At 36.3% G+C, this 22,424-nt stretch overlaps 2 protein-coding genes across 4 annotated transcripts in view; one reads left to right on the top strand and one right to left on the bottom strand.

The window, feature by feature from the left end:
- The first annotated feature begins 4,946 nt into the window (after positions 1–4,946).
- LOC149070470 (PSME3-interacting protein-like) lies at positions 4,947–13,753 on the top strand. Of its 2 annotated transcripts, none has more exons than XM_089249014.1 (5): positions 4,947–5,267; positions 6,222–6,579; positions 10,412–10,464; positions 12,237–12,443; positions 13,619–13,753. In XM_089249014.1, exons 1-5 carry the CDS (start codon positions 5,135–5,137, stop codon positions 13,636–13,638), a joined length of 771 nt encoding a protein of 256 aa, XP_089105140.1. In that variant the 5' UTR covers positions 4,947–5,134; the 3' UTR covers positions 13,639–13,753. The 2 variants fall into 2 exon arrangements, with proteins under 2 accessions (XP_089105140.1, XP_089105139.1); XM_089249013.1 differs by having other exon boundaries at positions 4,949–5,267; positions 12,237–12,498.
- Positions 13,754–20,846: 7,093 nt separating this feature from the next.
- LOC149070469 (uncharacterized) overlaps positions 20,847–22,424 on the bottom strand; it is a 43,574-nt gene continuing 41,996 nt past the window's right edge. Inside the window, exon 28 of one of the 2 annotated variants that reach the window (XM_089249098.1) lies at positions 20,847–21,751. In XM_089249098.1, the coding sequence (XP_089105224.1) occupies positions 21,552–21,751 (200 nt within the window). In that variant the 3' untranslated portion in view covers positions 20,847–21,551. The remainder of the gene's footprint in view (positions 21,752–22,424) is intronic. The other variant, XM_089249099.1, reaches the window with a different exon arrangement.

Here is a 22,424-nt window from a genome sequence, read left to right as displayed (position 1 = left end):
AAAGAAAAAGTTTTTTTCATAGCATATATTATACATTTGTTGTGTTTGCCTCTTTTTTTTCTTTTTTTTTAATGGTAATCATTTCGAGAAGGTTCTTAAAAGTCCACCAGACAGTCTGAATAATGTTTGTATAAACGTAACGACTATCAACATCATGGAATCAAATATAGTCCTAATTCCGCCTTTATCTCAAGAACCGTTCTTCGTAGAGGTATGTTTTCAGTTTACTAAATGCTCAGAATGTGTCTAGAAATCACTCCGTACCAGTTTTGATAGTGAAAATACAGTGTGTCACGAAATAAAAAAATCTAAAATTTTATATATATAAGGCAACAACTTTCTAATTGGGTTTTCGGGCACAGGGTTTTTTTTTATTTTATTTTGATAACTATACAACCCCTTGCAACATGAATGTCGTATATGAGCTCTGCACGTTATTTGGATACTTTTTCTAATTGGAAGTATTCCTCAAGGATCGACAGTCCGCCAGTGAAATGCCATGTCTGCCTATGCACCATGTTACCTATGCACCCTGTATATAAGAAATATCATTGAACTGGAACGTCTGCTGTCATTTATCAAATAAAAACGCGACTGTTATAATTTTTCGATTCGAATTGGTGCATAATTAATGTACTGCATAAATGTAATGATATAATATGATTATTAATTAATTATTTTTTAATAATAATATCAATTAAAATATGAAGTTTGTCGACTAATTTTTACAGTTATTATTTTTGTATGGTTAAAAATTATACAAGTAAAACGCTCAAAAATTTACATTCCTGAACTTCATGGTTAGGGGAGCAATTTTAATTTCTACCAATGTAAGGATAACTGACTGACTGACTGACTGAGGTAGATACATTTTCTCAGGGCGTACCGAGTCTTTAAGACTCCCATAAGCTTCCCTGTTTGATGCTGCTCCGTACGAGCTGGATGAAGAAGTTAAAATCTGTTTGTATGTGATAGTTGAGTGTGTGAGTGTAAGTGTATAAGAGGCGTGTCAATAAAAGATAATAAAATTTATAGCCCATGCTGTACTCAGAGAGTCAGTATACGTCAAATTAATTCAGATCATATTAGAAAAAATGAATTCGGTAAGTTGTGGCTTACTTATCACAGAAATTTGAAATTTGTAGAGCTATGTCCGAAGGAGGTGAAGTATCAAAATTCAAGAACGCATTTTATACACAATTACAAAATCAGTCAATTATCTCAGCAAATAATTGACAAAAAAGTGGAATACCGCACCTAATGGTTACAAAAGAGTATATATATGTTCATTCTAATAAATGGCGTGAATACAATATATATGATTACACGTGGATACAAGATTAAATGCGATAAATATTGGTAGGCGTTCAGTATATATGCAACACTATGCTTCCAATCAATGAAGAGAGAATTAGAACTATTTACACTTTTTACAAAACTAAACCAATTCATTGGGCCATATCAGGCCAGTATGTTCTTAGGTCGAAGAAACCTCAACACCTCTACCGCAGGATAAAGCGAGATGTCTCTTATGTGCTGATATTCTGATGTTTCAGCTCTATCGAAATATCCTCTACATAGTTTGACTAAGTAGTCATGTATGGTTTCAATGTTCAAATCCTTCATTATGTCAAGATTTCTGATATACCATTGTGCCCCGGTATATCGCCGAAGTATTTTATTTTGCTGCACTTGTAATTGTTTGATGACAGAGGGTTTCGCTGTGGAAAAGCATGGTGCTGCATAGCACATAATTGGTCTAATGACTGACTTGTACATAATGGTTTTGTTTTTGAGGCTAAGTGCAGAGCGTGTGTAACAGACTCTGTTTAGAAGTCCTGCAGCCTTAGCGGCTCGAACTTTTGCCTCATGAATGTGAGCTTTGAAACTGAGCTTTTTATCCAAAATAACACCAAGATATTTTGTCTGAGACTTGGGTTGTAATATGGTCTGCCCCACTGTGATAGTGGTGTTCGGAGGGAGTTGTCTCCTTGCAAACCATATAAAGTTGCATTTACCCTCGTTTAAGACCACTGCATGTAGCTGACACCAGATCTCGACCCTTCGGACCATTTCTTGCAAGTTCCTCAGAGCTTGCTGAGGGTCCCTAGATGCCATAAGGATTTTCGAGTCGTCAGCATAAGAAGCTAAAATTCCTCTTTGTGGAGCAGGAAAATCGTTAATAAAAATATTGAAGAGTATTGGGCCAATTACCGACCCTTGACAAATAGATGCCTTTAGTGGACGTCTGGTGGAGAGGGCGTTTTTGATACGGACCTGAAATGTCCTATCCCTGAGGTAGCTGTGAACCATATGTATAAAGTGGGAAGGAAACCTTCTAAGTATCATAATGGCAATCAGTGTTGAGTGCTTAACCTTATCGAAGGCCTTCTGTATGTCTGAATCAAAACATGCTACATAATCCTTGTGGATGAAAGCATCCTGTATGTACTCCACAACACGGACCAGTTGTGTTACACAAGAATGTCCGCTACGAAAGGCATGTTGTTCATCTCGGATAAAGTTGTTACCCTCGAGATACAAAAATAATCTCGCCTTAAAAACTCGTTCAAAAATCTTGGACAATCCCGGAAGCAAGCTGATCGGGCGAAAATCATTCGCAAATAGACTTATCTCCCTAGTTTTTGGAATGACTTTAATAATGACATGTTTCCAGCTATACGGAAAATGACAAATTTTTAACATACCATTAAAGATGTTTACTAATGTGGCGATAATATTATATGGAAGTATCTTCAAAGCTGTGTTAGTAATATTATCAAACCCAGGGGCCTTTTTTTCTTTAAGTCCTTTAATTATCTCGAGGATCTCCTCACGATCAGTGGGAGCAGCCGTTACGATGTTATGTGGCTGGTTGTTTTGTAGAAAGTTGTTAACCACCTGTTCAAAGTGTGTTTCTACAATATATGTAAGGATAACACTTTCGAGTTTTTATCAATATTATTTTACTGTATAAAAATATTAACTGTTAAAATTTTAAAACAAACTCAATGGTTCAATTAATAGTATTGTTTATAAATTATTTTAATTAATATTACATTATATAATTTTGTTTTGTTTATTTACAAGTGAGATTTATTTGGCACACATTAGTCGGAAACCGGTCAATAATTTAAATTAAATTTAAAAAAATTGTATTTTCATTTGATAGCTGGCAGAGGAGGTTCGAGTTCAATTATGGTTTTTTTTATATGTAATACTGAATGGAATGCTGTATGTACTGTGTCTTGTTATTTTCTATGGATTGTTGAAGGAATATTTTTGCTAGTAAAATTTTACTTTTACCCGTTCATTGATTATAAGCAGAAGTATCTAGGAGAGGCAAAACCTTTACTTTTCCCCCCATGGTGAAAAAGTTACGAGACTGGACGTTTGGAGTCTCAGAATGCTCCTACGTATGCAGACTTTTTTTTTGCTGCGCAGAAAAAAAAAAGAGATTTCTTTCTTTTATGCTCCTTTTCAGGATTCTCCGGAATTATTTTTCTCTTACTTCTTGCTAGGTGGGGAAAAAATTACACATTGTATTATTCATTGGCAATTCATCATTGTATGTTTCCAAATTTTATTCCACACAAGATTTGATCAACCACCGTCAAAATCCGTTGAAAATAAGAGCCCGAGTTGCAGCTAAGCATGACAGGTGTTATTCTATAATATAATAATTCTTAATTCTTATTATAAATTATATTCTTAATTCTTATTATATTAATTCTAAATTCTATAATTCTTATTATAGTTCAACGGCTTTGTCAAAAAACAGCTCTGGAAGAAGAAAGCCGCTGCATCTGTCTTAAGAATACTATCGTTCCATGACACCCACATCCTGGTCAGGGCCCCTAGGCTGAGATCTTTTGGCCCCCGGGCAGACTTTTCACGGGCCCTTCTTCAGTTAATTTATAGCGTGAAAAAGCAAAAAATGATGAGAATTGTCCCAAACCCCAGGGCTGGAGCCCTGTCAGCCCCACCTTTGGTGAGGCCATGCACCGTTCACTCAATTGCACAGTTTATGCTTTTTCCTGTCTGTGCGCTAAAACTTCTGATGCAGATCGAAAATCTTAGTTAAAAGAATAACTACAGACTTCACCAATTTGGATATAATGATTGCTCTTTTAAATTCTATAATACAATCAAAACTTGAATATGCATCTGTTCTTTGGAATCCTCATTACAATAATGCTATTGATCCGCGAAACTCAATGTTTCGCGGATCCAAGTTATCTGGAAATGTGTTCGGGCCGCTTAAGTGCTCTGGAAATGTGTTCGGGCCGCTTAAGTGCTCTGGAAATGTGTTCGGGCCGCTTAAGTGCTCTGGAACTGTGCCACGCATCACTTAAATAATCTGAGAATGTGCCGCGGGTAATTTGAGTGATGTAGAACCGCACTGGGGGCCAGTTAAGTGCTCTGAAACTACGTCACATGTCACTCAAGGGATCTCTAAATGTGTCAGGGATCGCTTAATTGTTCTGGAACTGTGTCTCGGGTCATTTAAGTGATCTGAAAATATGCCACGGGCCGCTTAAATACTCTGGAATCGTACCACGGGACACTTAAGCGATCTGTAAATGTGCCGCTTAGTTCATTTTTACAAAATTAGGGTTGAAGAGGGCAGGCCGCATCAAGTAACCCCCAGGGCCATATTTGGTCCGCGGGCCAAGGAACTTTATGTGATTTATCATTATATGGCTAAGAGGGTGGGTCGCAATGAATTTATTAAAGATAAATTTTGAATTCATAGCCTTCAAATAACATTGAAATTAACAGAAAGTTCAGCGTTCTGCTTACTTTTGCTGACAAGGGTGGGGGGTCAAAAATGGCTGAAAATTTGCTTACGAAATACTTGAACGGTCCCTTTTTTCATTTCGTATCGGAAATAGTGGCGCTGTTGGCAATTTCCGTCTAACGCCAAGAATCTGTTTCAAACGCTATGTTTGTTGTTTATTGAAGGTGACGGCGTTTGTTAAGCAGTGATTTTATGTATATGTATATATAATAGGAAAAGCTATTAAAATATCAGTAATTAGCGACTCCTTGGGATCGACGTATAGTTGTATTATCAGTCCAATGTCAACGTGAATTATATCTGAATCCCGAATTCATCAGCGATTATCAAATCATGAGCTTTGAGTGTGATGAAGGCTCGTCGTCGGTTAAATGCAAATCATTTATATCCGAAGATGAAATCGAGGAGAAAAAGAAACGCCGCCAAGAAGAATGGGAAAAGGTTAGGAAACCCGAGGACCCCGTCGGTGAGTTTTAATCTAAATTCACAAATTGCATTTTAAATGACCAGGGCCGTCGTAAGTGTCCTGGGCCCCCTGGGCAAAGCGATTTTCCTGAGGGCACCCCCACCTATCGAGACATGTTTACTTTCGAAAATTTTAAATCCAGGGATTCTTAGCCACAACCCAAAATCGGTTTCGTAATGCATGTCTTTCTTAACCAAAACCAGTGGCTCAATAAGTGTATTTGTATCAAGACTGTAAGTAGATTTGTGCGAATCATGTAGGAAGCCCTTACTACTACTACTACTAAACCACACATGCACCTCATTCCTCTGTAGAACTTCTAAGAATTGGTGCATGTTAGAATGTGCGTGTCCATGTTGTGAACCTAATGTGCTTTGTTTCTGTGTAATTTTGTGCTCCCGCCAATTTTTCTAACTATGAGTGAAGTGTAGAAAGCCCGTGCAAAATCAGGTCTGGGTCATCACTGATAGCTCAAGAATCCCTAGCTGTTAGTGGATTTTATGACTCATCTAGGAATCCCCATTAATCAAGTCGGGGTCATGACTCGTAGCTCAAGAATCCCTGGCCGTGAGTGGATTTGTACAATGCATCTCAGAAGTACCTGTGACCCACGTTGCAGTCATGACCCATAGGTTAAGAACCCCTTAAGTTTTTAAATTCTCTTGCTTACCTACACTCATATCTACGTTTGAACATAAAAAACACTAAAATCAATATTTTTACTGTGAAAATCAACCTCCAGTCATTTTGACTGGTATCGGTACTTCTAGGTAGAATGAAGTGTCAGTACTTCTAGTGTTAAATCTAACTAAGGTCTCTATTTTTTTTGGTAAAAAATGTGTTCACTGCACTTCAAGCAATGATGATAATGAACAATGGTAATGTAAAATAATGGTAAAATAAATGTAATATAGATAAAAATATCAAAATTTTTCTTGTGATTGTGATTTGCAGAAGCTCCAGAGGAAGAATATGATCCAAGGTCTCTGTTCGAAAGACTGCAGGAACAGAAAGACAAGAGGCAAGCAGAATACGAGGAGAGCCACCGTTTGAAAAACCTTATCAAAGGACTAGATGATGACGAAGTCGCATTTCTGGAACTGGTTGATAAGACAAAGATAGAAATCGAAAATAAACTATGGAACGAAGAAATGAAAGAACTTCAGGAGTTCAAGAAAGCTGTTGCACAAGTTTCCGAAGAAGAGTCCGAAGCCAGACTGGCCGAATTAAGGAAAGCTTTGAGAATACAGATGAAGAATTCCAAGAAAAAGTCTCAGCAAGAACTCCTTTCATCTGCGGTGAAGAGGAAAGTGTAAGTTTCCATTTGTTAATAACATTACACAAAACAGTTATATTGAAGTGACTTATTAATCTGTTGAAACATTATTGCTATGCTTGACAAATTTTGGCATTCCTACTTATATGAAAAAAGGTCACCAAAGCCCCCAAAAAAAGTACTGTATTCCCCAGATTAGCTGTCATGGTGTAAAAATCGAAGGACGTCAGCTTTTTGGAAGTTGTAGTCCCAGCTTGCCAGAAAATTCTGGTCTCCCTTGATGCTTCCTGATATACCGACTAATGCAGAAGAAAACCGTACAAATAAATGTTGTTTGAGCTATTTTTCCTGCAAAAAATATGATTGACTCCATGACTATCATTTTTTCAACAAATGACTTCCCAGGACAGATTGTCATTCATGGCCAGATGTAATCTTCCTTGAATTAGTTCACTTTCTTGACACGGGTACAACAGAAATGGCGACATGACTGCAGAAAAAATTGCTATCGCAGGGAGTCCCCCCCCCCCCCATCAAGGGGTTAGCGCACCAACCTCTCGATGAGTATAAAAACAAGCCTGCCTTTCGGAATCGGCAATAAATTGTAGGTCCCGGTCTAATTAGCCCTCGTGTGCAAAAAATAACCATGGTGCGACAAGAAAAATGATTAAATGAATTAGTTCACGCGGGAACTCTCTTGGAGCTCCAGGGCCCTGGAACATTGCCTCTATGTAGAATGTGAATTTTAAGAAAATTTGCTGATGCCTACATTTATTTCGGATTTGCTCAGCTCTTCTGCATTTCACATTTCAGACTAAATTGTATTTTTGGTTGCGAAACAATAATCATATACCTAACTTATTTTGCAAGGTGTATTTATACTGCAATTATCAAACAATACAGAATTTTCGAGAAAAATTCAAAGTTCTTCAATTTCTTCTTTCATATATGATAGTCCCATGTGGGAAAAAAATCATTTGTCTAAATCCCTGATGTTTTCTCAGTGGTTATTTTTGGCCATTGAATGCTCAAAGAATAACATGCAAAACCTCTATTGGGATATCGAAATGCAAGATCAGTGGTTTGTCATACAACAAGCCATTTTGTCCTGAAATAAAAAATGGTGAATGAAAAAGGGTTTTATCCAAAAATTAGAAACTTTGCCTCATTTTAATATTTACTGGTTTGCGTAAACCAGCAAAAAGAAGAAATTCATTTGTCTTGAAAACGTGTTAAAATTCTTCCATGAAAAAAAAGGATTTATGCAAAAAATATAACAAACTGAATACATTCAGTTTGAAAAAGTTTTGGTGTAAAAAAAATTAAGTTGAATTTTTCCTATTGCGGTCAAAATGACCACTTTTATCATTCTAGGTAGTTCAAAGTTCCTGTCGTTCTAGTGTTAAAGCAGTGGTGCAAGTTTTTCAGTACCCGGACCAGGTACCACATAGGCAGTATTTTTGCCACTCACTGGCTGGAAAACTTGTACTGTCAGACCTCCATATAAAGTCACCCCTCTGGACAATAGAAATGACCTAATAAGCAGGGTGATTCAATAATTATAATGTCTAATTTTGCTAATTGTGCTAGCAGGGACCTCGAAAACTGACATTGTAGACATAACATTGTTAAAAGTGATCAACATTATACCGAGTATTAAGAGGGTGGCGATACGACCTGTATTTTATGGGGTGTTCCCATAATATCGCCCATCTCAACTTTTTATAAAATGTCTCATTTTTCCCCTAATATTTTCAAAGAGGTTCAGTTGAATTTTTGAAATCAAGAATCAAGATTATTATCATGACTATAAATTTATCTTATATGATAATTATGACTCTAAAAAATATCACAATTCATTATATATATAGTTACCTATATAGATATACTCATCTCACATATTTTTCAAACATATATGTTCTCTTGATGAGTTACATTTCAGCATGCAGTACCCATCATTTCCAGCGGCTGGCAATTTCTTAGCAGTGTAAGTGATCAATACTTTTCTAGGAACAACTTTTTTAGGTCGGAGGTTACTGTATCCCATGGCTTAAAAGTTATGGCAAAATGTGGTCTAAGCAAAGTGTTTTTGTTGTAAAATGTGTTCCTTAATTTTGTAGGGATGGGCGGGGGGTTGGTCGGCTTATGCGAAGGTCAGTTTTTGAGAAGAAAATATTGACTCCCCCCCCCCCCCACACGTTACCAAGCATGGACTCCACACAGCTAGCTTGAAGATCTGCAACATTATTGGACTACTTTAGATGGTGTTACTAATAAGTAAATCAAATGAATTAGTAGGAGGTACAGAATAATTTTTGTATTTATGTTCAAACCCACAGAACCAATGATATTTTAAAGCCAAAGCAAAAAAAAAAAAAATCATCATTGGCTTTGATATCCGGTGAACTAATTTTACAACCTTAAGATGAGAGCATCTACGGGCCTTTTAAAGATTTTTCTAGGAGCTTATGGACCAAATGAATTAGTTCCTGGGAAGATAAAGAAACAACAAAAAAAGTGGTGCAAAAAGGCTGCGACATTGGCCTAATTTGTCAGTGGATTCATGGGGCTTGGAATTCTGTTTCCACCGAAATCATCAAATCCTTTAAAAAGTGTTGCATCTGTAACATGATGGATGGAAACAAAGACTAAATCCTCTTTGAAAGAGACGAGGGTGATGACAGCCTGGTTGGAGATGGAAATAAGATGTCTCACTATTTTGACTTTTTTTTTAAAGTAACGTGATCCTCACATATTCCCAAGAGATCTCTAAGATCTGTCCAGGGAACTTAGTAGGCATCCATGCTCGAACCGGGATTCGAACCCAGACACACTGGTTCCAACCTTGCACAGTCAGAGGCTAGCTTCCTAACCACTGGACTGCCAGATGGCTTTGATGTAGACCTCAGAGAATCAGAAGAAGAAATTGATTTAGACAATTTTATTTTCCATTGTAACTTTTATTGCATGAAAATATGTGAATTTTTTCCCCTCTAAAATGTGCTACTTTTGAGGATCGGCTCATACATGGATTTTCGGTGTATTGTGACTTTAGTGGTCCTTAAATGAGGGGGGGGGTTGGCTCAGGGGTAGCTTAACCAAGGTTGCAAGGGGTGCCGTGCACCCGAGTGGCAGGTTATAAGGGGCGGCAGCTTTAGTTTACATAGACATCGAAATTTTAAAAAGAAACTTCTGATAGTAAAAAAAAATCTACATGATATCACGCTTCTGAGACCTTAACGACAGAGATGGTGAGAAAACTTGAGGGAACAGACAAAGCCTGCAACCATTATACTAGAAATAAGAATGTTCTCTGTCACAAAAGGGGTAAGTATGCATTTTGGTGTAAACCCCCCCCCCTCCCCACTAGAACGGTTTTTTCCAGAACGGTTAAATAAATGCAAAGAAAAAATTCGACTTCTCACTTGTCTGGTTTCTAGAGCACCAGAAATACCTTTGAAATAAATTGGTTAATGAAAATTATGTCGTTATACATAATCTTTACAGGATAAAGTGTAAGAAATGGCCTATTGATAAGAGCTGTAATGTGCATTAAGTTATTTGACGTAATTGAGAACGATAATATAATTCTGGACCAAAGATCAAGACGGTTTCTTTGAAAGCTGGACGTATGGCTGTGCATATTTCGCTCAATAAACAATAGTATGTTGCTTTGTACTAAAAATAATCAGATTTATCATCCTTAGGCTAAAGCTCCTTAGGGGCAGCAGGTAAACTCAAGTCGACCTAGGGTCGGCTTATACATGAGTATAGAGGTACTTACCTGTTCCTATTAACAGTTTATTTTTTCATATTTGTCATGCCTCATCTCATCAACTGTGCCTTAATTCTCTTCTTTCTTTTATAGTGCTAATGGAAACTCTTCTCAAGAAAAGAAATTCCGTTTGAGCTCCGAAGAAGGTAACAATGAGTTTGTCTTTTTTTTTAAATACAATGATACTGTATTGTTTTATTCAATGTTAATAAAATGAACCAGTATCAGGATTTCGTGCAATAATTTACTTTCTAACTCTTCAAAGTAACTCGTGCATCATCTAAGGCATGGTCTTCAACCTTTCAAATATCACAGATCAAATCGACATCAAATCGAAATTGCTCATGAAGCCAGCAGGCCACTAACTCATATTGAGGCACAGTAAAACTTCTCTTTTGCGCACACCGGTGGGACAAAAAAATTTGTTTGTAAAAGAGAGGTGATCGTTAATCAGAATTGCAAATGCACACACACATTCACACACTCTCTCTCTCATTATACAAGGGAAAATTATTATTTGGCCGTAAAAGAGAGGTGTCCGTTAAGATGGGTTTTACTGTATTTATAATTGTAAAATATAATCCAGATTTACAGGGGACTCTCATGTAATTTACGGTGACATCTTAATAGAAAAATATATGTTGAACATAAATATACTATGTTCAAAAAGTTCTAGGACTTATTTTATTACTGAAGAATGAATACAGGTAGAACCTTTTTATTTGCTGTTTCCTTTGAATTACCCTGTGCAGTTGTGCATTTTTGGCATGGTTCATGCAGAAATGTAAATGCGGATTGCAAGCCTTTCTTTTGTCACACCCTCCAGTGCCATTCTGGCTGCTTGCAGCACTTCTTCGGAACCTGAGAATTGTTGCCCCTAAAGCAACTTCTTTATCAAAAGCAAAAAAAGCACATAGGGCAAGATGAGGGAGGGGGAATAATCTGGTTGTGAAAGTATTCTGCGACTTTTTCTCTTTCTCAGGTTCCAAAAGAAATGCTGTAAGCAGCTACGAAGGCACTGGAGGGTGTGATAAAAAAAGAGGCTTGTAATCCACATTTACATCTTTGTTTGAACAATGAGGGAAATGCATAATTGCACAGGGTAGTTACTTCAAAGAAAACACCAAAAAAAAAAAACAGGTTCTATCTATATTCATTCTTCCGTAATAAAATAAGTTTCAGAACTTTTTGCACATAATAGTATACACATATATATATATATATATATATGGATTATGTGTTGAACAGGGGCAAAAATAATTCAATTCTGATTATTTCTGAGATAATTTTTTTCACAAATTCTGAAAAAGTTTTTCATTTTTATCAGAATTAATTAAATTAATCTTAAATCCCTTTAACCTTTCAAGCTGTTTTAGAAATGTAAAGACCATATTTGCGGTATTTAAATTTTAAAGCTTTTTCAGCTCTACTGAAAATAATGTATACTTTTTTCAATTTTAATTCTGAGATCTAAATGATTCTGTATAATTATTTATTTTAGTAATTCTGCAATTATTTATTTCTCAGTATATCTTGAAATCATTTCCTTTGATAATTATGTAATTATCCATGTTTTATTGTGGAATAATTTCTATCACAAATTACGAAATTTCTCTAATTGGTTTGGAAGTTATTTTTTTCACTAAATTTGAAATTATTTATTTATATTATGTTATTTCTTTCAAAAATTCTGAATTTTCATCAGTTTTTTCTGGAATTATTTCTCATAAATTTTACAATTAATTGCCTTCCAATGTATTCAACCATTTTCCTGAAAATGATTGGCGGGCCACAACAGGAAGCTCTGAGGGCCAAATGCAGCACATGGGGCCACACATTCAAGACCCCTGATCTAAGTTTATGAATTACTTTGTTTAATTGTTCGATTTCACGAGCTTAAATGTCTATTGATCAACAGGTAAAAAAGAAGAAACCGAATCCTCACACAAGACTAAATCCCCACCCAACAACGGTGATGGACGGAAGCCGGTCAATTACGGCCATAGCACGAGTGCGTTGAAATGTCTCGGGGTACTTCCTGGACTGGGAGCGTACACAGACTCAAGCGATTCTGATAACTCTTCCTGCAGTGATGCAGAGAAAGACGCTGACTTCGATCTCATCGGTAGGAAACGTGTCATTGTAGATTCTACTGCTTCTAGTGCCAAAACCAAAGCCGAGTAATTCTTATTTTTCTTTTTTTTTTACATCATTTTTTTATGTATATATACACATATATGTATTAAGATGAGAGTCCATCATGTATTACATATAGAAATTCCCTACAACTAATTGTGATACAGGTATATGAAAGTGATATTTATATGTACTTGCTTTCTTGATAGATATTTAAATTATTGGAAATTTATTTATTATTTTTAATACAGGTTGTTATAGTCTTACCATGATAATGTCTACAAAGCTCAGCTTTTATGTAGAAAGTAAAATATGAATGCAGATAAAATTTCTGCAAGAACTTTGTTGGCAAACATGACAATCTTCATTCCCACATTGGCCTTGATTAGTGTTTCTAAAAATTGGCAATCTCAGTAAGGTTTTGATTGAGGTCTTTTCTCTCGACAAGTTTCTGTCTTCCAAGAATATATGGGAGGGGACGGGGGTAGCCCAGGTTGATGAGCTACACACCTAAAGTACCAAAGGATGTTTAGAAAGGTCTCGAGTTCAATACCTGAGCCCCATCCTTGTCAGAAAATTTCCTGACAAGAGAGTACAACAGAAACAGTGGCAACATGACCACAGAAAATTACTAGCTCAGGGAGGTCCCATACCCAGTGGTTAGCACATCAACCTCTAAAACAATAGGGCAAATGCATATGCATAAAGTTGAAACTGCCTAAAGTACCTACAATTGCACAAATTTCCCATAAAATATGAGACAAATACAATCACTCATGCTATTGAATAGTAGTTAGTCGTATTGTTTTGCACATATTACTGGTACTTTGTTACAGAAAAGTTGGGAAACACTGACTTAGAGCAAATCCATTCCCCAGTATTGTCTTCTCTCTCTAACCTACACAAAAATGTCACCACACTCATACACCAAATTATAACCACTGTTCGATTTTCATTTGATCCACCCTTATACTTGGTTCGAACAAAATTTATCAGAAAAATTATTTAAATATTTTAAGCTTACATAATTCAGGAAGACTCCTTTATTTTATTATTCTAAAAACAAAAACTGATGGCCGTATACATAAATTGGTGACCAGCGTGAATCACCTGCATCGCATCAAATGATTTTATCTTCCCTCATAATGTTGTTTTCAATTTCAGATAGCAGCGAAGATGACTGAATACAGGGCAAAGATAAAAGACAAAGAATTCTCAATAAAAACAAAAAAACTTATCAGTTTGTATGCGGGTGCTTCATTCGTATTTTTCTCAATAAATTTGAATTCTCTTCCTGAATAGAGCTTGGTTATGGCTGCAAGAAAGGATCAAGGTGTGACTGGTAAGTAGGGTGCATCACACTCCTTTCAAAAATGTTAACAGCCAAATGTGCTGCCCCCAAAGCAGAATATTTTGCATTGTTCTGATGCTCCCTCAGCTGACTGAAAATGTTCTGTAATAAAAATTCCCATAATAGCCTTTTTCCACACTTTTTAAAAAATTCTTCCAGATTGTTCTGTGATGTATGTTGCAAATTTTAGCATATTCTGCTTTGGGGGTGCTGCCACATGAGCATTGCGTTCTTCACTATCTTGCCTAACAATCTACATTTTTTTTTCAAAATTTCTCAGCAGGTGTTTGTTCATACGATAGCTGTAAAGTGAGGGTTGTTAGTACATTGTGAAATGGAGAATCAATGTGAAATCCTGTTTTAAATTGGGTGAAACTGCTACAAATACCCACGAATTTCTGCGAAATCTGTTCGCAGATTACGCTATATCTGACACGACAGTATTTCATGTTGTTCATATGTTTCTGTGAAGGTCATGAAAGTGTCAAAGAGGAGCATCATTGCGGGAGACTGATGACGAGCAGAACAGCAACAAATGTTGAAAGAGTTTACCAGTATTGTTAAGAGATATGCGTTTGTCTGTCTGAATTCTGACAAGAATTGAATATTCCACATGAAATCGTTCAAAACTATTGTGACCAAGAATTTGGGTAAAATGTAAGGTTTGTCCCTCATCACCTCGGCGACAAGCAAATGGAGTCACATGGAGATGTGATCGATACAGCAGATGCCACATTTTTACAGTCAGTCGTTACTGAAGACAAAACTTGGTGTTTCCAATATGATCCACAAACTGAAATACTGTCTTGCAAGATAGAGCTTCATCTTCGTACATATTTCGCAGCTATTTGTGGGTATCCATTGGCAGTTTTACCCAATTTCAAACAGAATTTCATATTAATTCCACTGCTCCATTACGCAATGCACTAACAACTCTTATGTTACAGCTACAGCATAAACAAACATCTGACAACAAATTTCAAAAAACAAATGCAGATTGTTAAGTACCATAGGGAAGAACGTAATGTTCATGTAGCAGCATGTCCAGCTACTCATACATTCGAAAGGAAGGGTGATTCACCTTACTCACCAGTTGCAATTTCTACATTGCCCACTCATGTCTGTGTGATGAAAACATTATTTTTTTCTTTGCAGAATTGTTGGAGGAATGTATTTTTTTAGAGAATTGAAGACCCTCAATAAAAACCTCAAAATACAACTGTAGGTATTTTGATGTATAATTGTTGGTTTTCAATTTCTACATTATGCTCAAAGGGTATGCCCTTTATATAAATGTATTTTTTGTTACAGAATAGCTGTCAAGTCTTTCAAATTTCTACTTCTTCTCCCGGACTCATACAAAAAATTTTCTCCAGAATTTTGACAGTGAATGCCAAAAAAAATCCCTAATTTTGGGGAAAATTTTCTGCAAAAGCATATTGTCTTTCCCCCCCAAAATGGTATCACATGTGTGAAGTAAATTGTTGCCATCGCATCAAATCATTAAGAAATGGTTTGTTTTATGGGGGGGGGGGTATTGTCAAACAGACTGCCAACATCAGTTAGAGTTCCTCATAGTTGAAGCAATGAAATGATCTGTACATATGTCTCATTGTTTGGCCTTATGGCGATTTTTTTTGTTTTCATGATTTTGGTTTGGTGTAGTAATGACAGGTAAAACCACTTTTTGGTGAGTATTGCCCTTTCCATGATGTCATGCTTTTTGAAAAGAAAAAATCCCTTTTATTTTATTTTTATTGATGAAAAATCCTTACTTTGTTTTTAAAAAATTCTTTTATACAGTAAAAGTCTGTTATAACGAGTACAGCTTATAACAAGAATCTCACTATTATGAGTAATTCTAAAGTGATTGTCAAAGATCTAATATTAAAAGTACAAAAAATTTCACAGATAGTTATTTATGAATGAAAATCAGCATACATTTGCTATAACGACAACAAAAATTCTCAAAAAGCATGGTTTTTTTTATATGCAAGTACAATTGGCTACTTCACGACACACCAACTTCGGATACATCGTTATATGCAATTTACTGTGTCATTTGCGAGTTGGGTTGGAAATGAAGGCACCGTGTATCAGTATATTCACCTCGAGCTCTTTAGAGAAAATTTCTAACTATATTCTTCGAACCTGTGTCTTGGCAGCAACCTCCACGGTGGTAGATGAACATCTTACCACCACGCCGTTGCAGTACAATTGACTGGGTACCAAAAATATATAATTTCGTAAAATCAGTTCAATCCTCTTACTGCTCGGGCGAGTGCTCTACTATTAAGCTCCAGAGGACAGACATTCTACTACTAAACCACATATGTACCTCGTCCATATTCCTCTGCAGAACTTCTAACGAATTGGTACATGTTGGAGTGTCCGTGTTGTGAACCTAACGTGAAGCTTATTTCTATGCAATGCCTGGTATATTGCTGCCATCTACCACATATTTTTCGAAATATGAGTGAAGTGTAATGTTTAACGATTTTACCATTGTAGGCCTGTTGCTCTCTGTGGTGAGACTTTTTAATGGGTGTGAATGCCAATCGGTTGGCATTCACACCTTGAAGTTGGGAATGGACAGACATTCTGTAACCTTAGAACAATATGTTCTTAAAGCTGAATGGGACTAGCCAGCACCTAGAGATAGAAGGCCTCTGCTTGTGACGTCAGTAAGTAGTCCATTTTCCCTGAGAATATTCAGGGAAAAAATTCCCTGCTCATGCCAGTATCATCGTTGTGAGGAAAACGAAATGATCAGGCTTAGAATTTGTGATTTCTGTGCCCCAAATCCAGTCACTATGCGGTATATGTGAGCCAATTAGGAAGATTCTACGTCAAAATAAGAAGAAACGAAATAGGATGTTGTGTTTCAAAATGTGACAAACTTGCTAGGTAGTCTGAATGACATTTATGGCAAACAGTACAGAGAACTTCTATTTCTAGGAGGTGCTGGACTAGCCTCCTAACTCAGCAACAACTCGTAACAGCATGTGTCTAGATGGCAACTTACAACAAAATAATGAACCTCTGCTAGTTATACATAGTACAATCCAATCGACTGGATACCAAAAAAATATAACTTTGGAGAGAAAAGTCACACATTTGTCTGTGGGGAATTTATCCACTAACCTCTCACTGCCCGAGCAAGTGCTCTACCATTAAGCTACAGAGGACAGACATTTTCTAACCTTCAAAATAAAAAAATCTCTTCACCCCATCCATTCATAGGTGTTTATAAACAGGACAAGTCAGTACGTCCCCATAAATAAGACGACCACATGCTATATCTTTCCTTGTTATATATATAGGTGGTGGAAAAACACATTTTATCTGTGTGTGGTGAGGCATGCCCTCTGATTTTGATATCATTGTCATTTCCCTTGAAAAATCTCCCCCCACCTCCCCTTTTTCTTAGAATCTTCCAAAACTGTACACACGGCAAATAGGTCATAATCATTTTCTGTGCCTTACATATTATTGGACATTTTTTATAGTGCAATGAATATAAAACTCCAGTTGCAGAAACTGCTGCATTCCACAAAGTGCAAAATTTTATTAACTAATTGATTGTGTATGCATAAGCACAGCTAAGTTTAGATCAGTGTTTCTCTATATTTTTTTTTGTTATGTCCCACCGAAGCCTCTTGTGAAATCCTGATTTCCCCCCCCCCCTCAATAAAAGCCATGGGTGTCCAAGATGACTGAAAATTGTAAAAATATTGAAAAAATTCTCTAAATGCTGTTTCTGTGAATAGTTAAAAACTCTAAATTTATTTGTAGAGATTCTCTGTGCTCTTCTGAAACCTTAAATCAGCCTGTGTGCTCTCCCCCTAGAATCCACATGGAGGAAGCCTTACATTGTAACCTGGTCTAAAGTGCAAGTTTCAACCCTTAAGGCAGTGCATCCAAAAAAAAATTCTATGAAGGCCATTGTCATACTGTGGTATAGTGTCTGGGTTCTCACACAACCAAACGTTTTAACTAGTAAGCCAATAGGGCCCAGAGCTTCGAGGCAAAGAAAGAGCCCTACATTATTGGAGAATTTTACGTATTCTGATATAATTTTTTCATTATACATATGTATATATGAATTTTCTCATTGATACTTAAATTATTTCCTCATTAAATATGACATTTCATTGGATATGAATTTCTCACTAATTCTGAGAAATTATTTTTTCATCAAATACACTGGTGAAATAAATTAAGAGAATTTGCATATTTTATCAAATTTCATGAAAAGAACTGAACTGAATGTAAAACCACTGCTTCTAGACAAAAATGCAAATCTTGTACGTCAAATACGTAAGCGTACGCGTGTGTGTGTAGGCGAAGGCTGTAGAGAAACAGGCTTTATAAGCGCGCATAAGTTAAGATGCATTTCGTTCGCTAGCACACCTCGGCGAATTTCTTGGTGTTATTTTGCAGCATCGGTTAATTTCAAATTGTAACAGTAAAAGTGAGTAACCACCAATGTTTAGATGATGGAATAGGGAGGCCAATCTCAAGTCCAGATTTGTAGAGAGTTCAATTTAATGCCAGCGTCATGTGTAACTTATGGAAACAGTTCCAGGATACCGGATCCATCGAGAGAAAGCCTGGGCAAGGTTGTCCAAGAGCCACGACAGCCAGAGAAGATCGCCATTTGTCGATTATAGCGATTCTTATCAGGAGTGCTACAGCTTCTCATGACTAGTATGCAGCCACAGGAACCCATGTATCAAGGGTGACTGTTTCCAAAAGACTATGAGAGAGGGTTGTTTGCTAGAAGACCTGCTGTTTGCGTCCCGCTCACTTCTACGGACAGGAGAATCCGTTTATCATGGTGCAGAGAGCATAGAGATTGGAGTATGGATCAATGGGCGACCGTTCTCTTCACTGATGAGTCCCGGTTCAGCCTAAGCACCGATTCTCGCCGTACGTTCATATGGAGAGAACAACCAGGGACCCGCTACCTACACTCCAACGTCCGCGAAATCGACCATTATGGCGGAGGAGGTTTAATGGTCTGGGCAGGCATCATGTTGGATGGCCGCACACACCTCCATGTCTTTGAAAGAGGCACCGAGACTGGTGTGAGATATAGGGATGAGGTCTTGGAGCCCTATGTTCGCCTTTTCATGGGTGCAGTTGGCCCTGAGTTCATTTTAATGGACGATAACGCGAGACCACATAGAGCTCTTCTGCTCGACGATTTTCTAGAGAGTGAGGATATTCGCCGGATGGATTGGCCAGCCAGATCTCCAGACCTTAACCCTATAGAGCATGTCTGGGATGCTCTAGGGAGGACAATTGCACCTCGCAACCCCCCTACGGGAACCATCCAGGGTTGCTGAATGAGTGGGACCAATTGCCACAGGAAATGATAAACTGCCTTATTTCAAGTATGACATCACGCTGCGAGACCTGTATATCTGTAAGAGGGGACCATACCCCCCATTAACCCATTTTTTTGTTTATTCTTCAACCGCTGTTTAATACCTTCCGACTCCAACGAGTGTTACGCACGATCATGCGTGTGTGTATTACAATTATTGAATGATTGTTTTGTATTGTATCAATGTATGTACATATCAAATTTCATTAAAATCAGTACAGTAGTTCTAGAGATAATCGACCAAGTCTGCAAATTCTCTTAATTTCTTACACCAGTGTATATTTATTTTTATAAATCATATTGCCCCCATGGGAATCACGGCTCTAGATGCATATTTTAACAAAAAGTAGTTCAAAATACATAGGAGAGTCATTAAATAAGTCACAAAAGGTAATTAAGAAATAACTTGCTGTGATATTCACTTCAAAACTATATTTTTATTTCTCAACATATAATCTTCAATATTTATGCCCTAATGCCAGCTGCTACGAGTTGATACGAGATGGACATCAAAGCTGGATATAATGCTGTCATCTATTAACATTCTTTGAAAGTATTTGTTACTACTCTGAGATGTATCAATTTGGGACTTACTCAATGGCTCATCCCTGTAAAAGATAAATTTACCTCTTTTTCCTATTTTGTGTTATCAAATCAATTTTATCCATGTGTAGAAAAGGTTAATAAACATTTTGTTCTTGATGAACTAGAAACTACCAAGACGACACCAAAAAATCCCATACTGGTTGTTACAATGAATACATTCAATAATAATAATTTATTATAGGTTTTAAAATAGAATTGTTTTCCAGTTGTCATGAGAAAATAAATGAAAGGGATTTCTACAGTGCAAAAAACTAAAATTTGTTTATAACGAAAAGTTTATTATAATGACAATTTTCCCTCTCATTGTGAACTGTCATTATAACACTTACTGTATTTGTGTGTGTAAAGCAAAGATGCTCAATGTTTTAGAGAGAGTGGGTCATTTCATTGATTTGGAGAAATGTCAGAGGCCACTTAATTCATCTGTAAATGTGGCACAGGCTGTTTCAGTGATCTGGAACTGGCATTCACTGGAGAAAGGCTTTTTTTTTTTTAATACCGAGCACAACTCAGGTCTATCGCCATAGGCAATTTACTACCTAGCGAGTTGTGCCAGAATTGTGTGTCTACCTAACAGTCTGAGTGAGTATCTAGTGTTGTGTATGATTTTTCAGTGCTGCCATCTATATCTCAGAAGTGAATGATGTGTAGTGACTGTATATTTGTACTGTTTGTAGGCCTGTTGCTCTCTGTGGCGAGACTTTTTAACAGGGAGATCGACTTGCATTTGAGCCTCGAAGTTGGGAACCACAGAAAACCAACTTCAGCCGACCACACTGGAGAAAGGCTGCAATGTAAATAAGTACTGTTTAACCAAACAATAATTTATGAAAAATCATTTACTTAATTTTTTTACAGAACCAGGTTTGAACTGGCGGGCCACTTCAGGCTACTCAGTCATGTGTTGCGTGGAACTCGTATCCCAACAGAAATCCCCTGATTCTCATTCTCCAAGGTTGGCAGCTATGTTATCGTTAGACAATTCCTTTCATGCAATTGATGTAAATTAAGAGACACTAAAGCATTGAAAAGTGCATCTATTTACATAATTTTTTTTTATCAGTATTATAAAAATTACACTATTAAAAATTTTCTAGATTTAAAAAAATATATGTACATTTTGATATAAAAAAATTCATATAAATTAATGAAAACATTCCGTCTCATTTATGTACAGTAGAATATGAACACATTTCAAAGAATTATAATATAAAGCAGACGATCCTAAATTTGTTGAATAAAAAATGTAAGCCCACTGCTAAAAATTAAATCTTCAGAATCATTAAAAAGCAGAACTTGCATTCATTATAACACAACCAAGATTTGGTTTTATTTAGAAAAGAACATTCAAATAACTATTAAAAACTAACAGTAACAATTTGTTTAGAATCGTGCACTAATATTTTTTTTTTTTTTTTTTATCACAAAACTTTGAATTAATGACATGATTTTGATTGTGTTTTCAATAACAAAAATTTCTCGGCAAGCAAATATTACTGTCGTTATTAGAACATTAAGGGAAGAACAAGCTCATAAAATTTAATGCCCTCAGTTATAATGAAACAAAACCATCATAAATGTCCAATCAGAATTTTACACAATTGATCTAATTTTTGCAATCAGCTAATCAAAGCCAGTGTTCAATGAGTAATAAATATTAAAAAAAATACATCAATATTGCATATATACATTCATATAAAATCTGAAGGCACTTGGTGCACTTTTAGTCACATTTTTCTTTAATGCGTTCACGTTTTATAGCTGAACACAGGTTTGGTTTGAAGACTGTAGAAATGACTCCTTGGCGATAACAACCCAACAGTACTTTTTGAATATTCTGAACCATTTGTTGAATCGAAAAGCTTTTTCCTGCAGCTCAATTTATGCACATTAGATGGTGATGCGAGTTGTGTTTTTAATGACCTTGAGGTAAACATGCGAGACACTCCTAAGTGAAAAATGAAAAAGACAAAATTTATATTCGCAAATGTGATACAACAATTTATGACTTAGCATCATTATTAGTGAATTACTGTAAAATATACCAATACTCTGCAATAATGAGTATGCTTCTCTATCTTCCCTGATGATTAAATTTTCTGTACCCCTACTAATTGTCTCGTCCAAAAAATGATTTTTATTAGTGAAAATATTACCTCGATCTACATCATTAGTCTTAGGAAATGAATTGCTAACATAATTCACTGAATTATACAGGATGTCTGTAATCTAAATTGGCTGGTTCTGAGCTGTCTACAGCATGGGTGCATAAACTTATAAGCTAACAAGTCACTTTTTGCTCCAAAATACTTCACAGGCCATACAAGTTGCATCCCTCGCTTTGCACAGTCTCAATTAATGCAATTTTGAAAATTTGATTTTATAAATCATAACTTGGGAAATTTGGCCTGGAGTTTGATGTTAATCCTGAAAATGGGCTTGCAAATTGAAGATACCATGTAGTTAAATTCACAAAATCCATTTAGATGAGACAGATGTGGGACAAACTCCCAAATCCCAATTCATCATATCTCACTAATCAACATCCTTTGATTATATTGACAAGGGTACCAGAATTTTAATCAAAGAAAAAGATCCTGATGAAACTAGAATTACATTTG

Source organism: Pholcus phalangioides, unplaced genomic scaffold (genome assembly GCF_987345545.1).
Source record: "Pholcus phalangioides strain wild (caught in Gottingen) unplaced genomic scaffold, Ppha-v1.0 ptg000021l_1, whole genome shotgun sequence".
NCBI classification, from domain to species: Eukaryota; Metazoa; Arthropoda; class Arachnida; order Araneae; family Pholcidae; genus Pholcus; species Pholcus phalangioides.
Note: the sequence above shows the minus strand (reverse complement) of the source record. Positions and strands in the feature narration are given on the sequence as shown.